The 5,173-nt window shown below is 36.3% G+C and overlaps 1 protein-coding gene across 1 annotated transcript in view; it reads left to right on the top strand.

The window, feature by feature from the left end:
* Nucleotides 1–5,173, top strand: part of ASB17 (ankyrin repeat and SOCS box containing 17) — a 28,466-nt gene that overhangs the window by 19,261 nt on the left and 4,032 nt on the right. Inside the window, exon 2 of the mRNA XM_004699322.2 lies at nucleotides 2,326–2,605. Coding sequence (XP_004699379.1) covers nucleotides 2,326–2,605 — 280 coding nt within the window. The remainder of the gene's footprint in view (nucleotides 1–2,325; nucleotides 2,606–5,173) is intronic.

Consider the following 5,173-nt stretch of genomic DNA (forward strand, 5'->3'; position numbering starts at 1 on the left):
TGGCTGACCCAAACCATCATATTTCTCTTTCTTTCTTATCTTTTTAATGACCTTTTGCTTGCTTCATGTGTAATCTCCTTGATGTCATCCCACGGCTCATCAGGTTTTCTGTCATTACTGTTCAGTGTGTCAAATCTGTTCTTGAGATGTTCTCGAAATTCAGGTACGATACATTAAAGGTGATATTTTGGTTCTCGTGGACTTGTTTTAATTTTCTTCAACTTTAACCAGAACTGAGATATGAGCAACTGGTGGTTTGTTTCACAGTTTGTCCTTGGCCTTATTTCAGCTGCTGATATTGAACTTTTCCATCATCCCTTCCCTGGGATATAGTAGTTTTATGTCTGTGTACTCTGGTGAGATCCAAATGTACAGTCACATTTATGTTGGTGGAAAAGGGTATTTGCTATGAAGAAGTTGTTGGTCTTGCAAATTTTTATCATCTGATCTCCAGCTTTGTTTCTATCACCAAGGTCACATTTTCCAACTTTCCCTATCGCCACTTGCTCTTTATTTCCAAGTTTCACATTTGAATCGTCAATATTTACCAATGCATCCTGATTGCATGTTTGATAAATTTCAGACTGAAGATGTTGGCAGAATTATTCAATTATTATACCACTAGCTTTAGTGACTGATGCAGAAATATGAATATTTGTATTTACTTCACTTCCTGGTAGGCATGTCGATATTATCCTATCACAGACATCACTGTACTTCAAGACAGGCCTTGAAATACTATTTCTTACAATCCATGGGATACCATTCCTCTTAAATTTGTAATTCCCTGCGTAGTAAACCACATGGCTGTCTGATTCCAAATGGTGTCAGCCCACTGCATCTCACTAATGCCTGGAATATCAACCTTTATTTGTTCCATTTCCATTTCGATGACTTTCAATCTTCCTTAATTCATACTTTACACATTACACGTTTCAATAATTAATGGATATTTGCAGTTATTTGTTTTCATTGTGAGTCAAGCCCCATCAGCAAATGAAGATCTTTAAAGCTCATAATCCACCTCATAATGGCCACTCTACTTTGAGAAGACAGCTCTTTTCCTGTCAGATTTTGAGTGCTTTCCAACCTGAGAGAAACATATTGCTACTATTCATAAGGTTTCCAGTGTCAAATTCCTCAGAATTTGACCTCCTTGCCCTTCTTTGTAGTTCTTTCACAGTCTGGGAGCTCTGCTGCAAACTGTTTCCCTTGGGTGTTTCTGCTAGTATTCAAAATCCCGGAGACATAGCTTCCAGCCTCATTGCAACACACAGTCGACACAGTTCAACAAACTGACAGATAAGTGGTGGTCATCTTAGTTAAATATATGCAATCTTAAAGTTCTCCTTATTGGATATGCCTTGCCTTGTCCCATATAGTTGTCCAATACTAAAACATATTTTTTGCTGTTCTACAAACTATTTTAGTATTTTCATAGGTAAAGAGAATTCCAGGGACAAGGATCATGAAAAAAATTTCCCTTCCTTTAATCTTGATGCATAAGGTTATTAGTCTGAATCAAAGGTTATTACTAATATAAAATCACGTGATTGGTTCTACCATGTCTAATTATGGAGACCAATTCAATAGCAAATGAGTGTCTATTAAGTAAAACAATTACAATAATTCCATACAATTTAAAAAGTAAAACATTTATTTCTTGTCTGCAAGTTAGTCATGCATGTTGCATTTGAGGGGGGAAATTTTCAAAGGAATGTCAAAACTCCTCTAAATAAGGAAAATAAAATCCTGCCCCTGAGAAATCTGATATTGTCCTCATGATAGTTTATACTTTTTAATCCCATGAATACCAATTCCCTTCTACAAAAAAAAAATAATAAAATGCACCTATTCCTTTCATATTTAAAATCCTAACTCAATTCAAGGTCATGTTTAATATATGATGGCAAAGAATTAAGAAAAAAATTAGCTATATAGGTTCCATCTTTCTATTTCATTTAAACATTTCCAGTTTCAGTAGTTTTATAACTACGGTCCTAATTAGTATGGGGTCCTCAAATTAGAAAAGCAGAATTGTTATTATTACAACACTTTTAATACATAAATATTTTGTTTTTAAAATGTAAGGAGTGTTTAGATGTATAGTAAGCATTTTCCAAACTCTTGCCCTTCAAGTTGATCTAGACTTACAGAATGGAAAAATCTATGTAAGATAAATACAAAGGTAAAACTCCACTGAAAATTATTTAAGCCACTGAATATTTAAGAAAATAGTATTATTTTTCTTTCAGTGTTAAGACCAATTGTTTGCCATGTCTTTCAATTCTAATTTCAGTGACTTTGTATTTTGTTGATTCACAGAACCTTCACACCAGTGTACTGCCCAAGCCCACTAAGTGGCATCACACCTCTCCTTTATGTAGCTCAGACCAGACAATCCAACATCTTAAAAATACTTCTGCAATATGGGATCTTAGAAAGAGAAAAAAACCCTATCAACGTTGTGCTAACACTATTGCTCTATCCTTCAAGAGTGAGAATAATGGTTGATCATGAACTGGTAGACATCCAGGAAGATGCCAAAACATGCTTAGTGCTATGTTCTAGAGTGCTCTCTGTCATCTCAGTCAGAGAAATCGAGGTAAGCAAAATATTCTTTGTGGGGGTTTGGCTCAAATATTGATCACTTTTGTGATACAACTGTGAAGTCAAGAATGAAGTTTAATATTATCAATGAATTACATCCCAAGACAATCATTGAATGTATACTGGTATTTCGGGTTTCTGAATGTTTGCTTTATGTCATTTCACTTTTACAAAAGGTCCACATTAGTACCTGCTTTCGGTAACTTAGAGAAGATTTTTTTTAATGTAAAAAAGTGAACACTGAAACAAACTTTCAGCATTTGTTTTGCAGCACACCTGGCACACTTCAAAGAGCAAGAGTGGCATCACACAGTTCCTTCCCCAAACCAAACGCGCTTCTCTTGAGTCGATTCTGACTCAGAGCCACGCTATGGAACATAGGGTCTCTGAGACTGTGCATCGTGAACAAGCAGTTTACTGAGTCGCTTCTGACTCAGAGCCACGCTATGTGTGGAACACAAGGTCTCTGAGACTGTACATTGTGAGCGAGCAGACAGTTCATCTTTCTCTCACAATGCAATTGGTGGTCCTGAACGGTGTATCTTGAAGTTAGCAGCCCAATGCATAAGCCACTGTGCTACCTGAGATCCTTGATAAAGATTATGCATTTATTATATTATTTTTGCTCTTACTTAGTATTATTTTAGGTTTTATATATTATTTTGCATAGTTTGGTAGCTTGTTTTTTAGGTTTTGGAATGCTAAAAAATTTTCCCACATAAATTAGTCATTGCTTTTAGCTTTATACCATTTTGGCCTAGAAAGGGTCATAGGAATGCTTTAGTTTTAAATTGACAGGGAAAACCTGCACTTATGAATTAAAAATAACAAGTTATCTAAAATACTAGTTTCTAATTTTGTCATTTTAGTTATTTCTAAATATAAAAATATAAATTAAATATATATTTTACTTCTGGACTTATTAAATATGTGTATGCTGTTATTGCAATTAAATAACATAATAATCTATGCTTATTAAAAGACTTTTTATGTCTCTTGAAAATAAAGCCAAAATTTTAAATTTAACAAACTGGATTATTTAACAAAATTGATTATTTCAAAATCCAAATTAAATTTCTCATCATAAATACATACCAAGAAAAAAATGCTTTTCTCCTTAGAAATCCCCATATAATTTAAGCAAACATAAAAGCTTTAAAATAAAGGTTTAAAATATTTGTTCAATTAAGATTTTCTCTTCCTCTAAGATTTGGAGTACTTCTCCTTAATAACATTTTTAGAATAAATCAAGTTTAGTGGGGGGGGGAATAAAACCCCAAATCAGATCACAATGTAGAACATGTTCATCTTGTCAATTGTATCGTGCCCAGTAATAGCAAGAAGTAGGTCTGCTTAATTAGCACTGCACACATATATGAATCTAAACCAAACTGGAGATTCCCAGTAAGACAGCAAACTAGGCAGACACACTACACAGACGAGACACCAAAGGAAACAGATGTGGATAATAATCCAGGGACTCTGAGCTTCAAAGGAAAGGATAGCGATGTGGATTGAATGCTGAATAGGAGAAGAAGCTGAATAAGAGTGGTCAGAGAGGAGACAGAAGGGTGAATTGTCAGCTAACCTGATGCTGTGACCATCCTGAACTTTTGTAAGCAGCATTCTATCCAAACATCAGCTGGCATACCTGTGGATGGTCACAGGATCCTTCGTTGTCCTCACACCCACCAGTGACCAGAAGCATAGCTAGTTAGACCTTACCATCACTCACCCAGAAGCCAGTGACACCTTGTTCCATGCTGCCCCTATTCTGCCTGAAGTCAGAGCCCTTTACTTATGGATCAGATACTGGGTGCATCCCCACCCCCATGAACGACCCCTTATCAGACCAGCAGAACACACAACGTCAGGAGCCTCACAGCTCGTGGGTGAGTGGGATGTCCGTCCATAATTAGTCACCCTGCACCCAGTTACCTTCCGGACATGAAATAATTCCTCCAGAGAACAAACACCGTGACCTCAGTCACCATCTGAGCGAACAAGAAATACTTCTGGAATTGGTGCCCAAGACAATAGATAGGGCAGCAGGAATTCCATCTAAGGGCACTGTTCCCCTCCTCCCACTCCATCCTGGTAGCTCCTTAGCTAGCAGAGAGAGTGCTGACCCATATCAAGTGTCCCACCACAATTTTCCTTTCCTTGTCTTATTATTATTTCTTTCCCTCCCTTTCCTTTGATTTTTATCCCTTTCTGCTTTTGCTTTAGCAAAGTGTGGTGAAGAAACCAGATGGTTCCAGATTATCAGAAAGAATAACATCTGAGGTATTAAAGGCTTATCTTAAAACAAGCAGCCATCTAAATGAGGAGTTAAGTCCACATGGAAGAAACACATGAGCCTGTGTGAGCCAAGAATTGCAAATAATATAATCCAGACCCAGAGCAAAAAGAGAGGCAAAATAAACCGATTGCCACCAGAAGAAATAAATATTAGAGTAGAAATAAATGAAACAGAAAACAAACAATAGAAAGAATTAAAAAGGCAAGAAGTTGGTTCTTTGAAAGCACTAATAAGTAAATTGGCATTCTATGATGCTCACCT

The sequence above is a fragment of the Echinops telfairi genome, unplaced genomic scaffold, assembly GCF_000313985.2.
Source record: "Echinops telfairi isolate 266 unplaced genomic scaffold, ASM31398v2 ScPeMD7_443;HRSCAF=831, whole genome shotgun sequence".
Classification (NCBI taxonomy): Eukaryota; Metazoa; Chordata; class Mammalia; order Afrosoricida; family Tenrecidae; genus Echinops; species Echinops telfairi.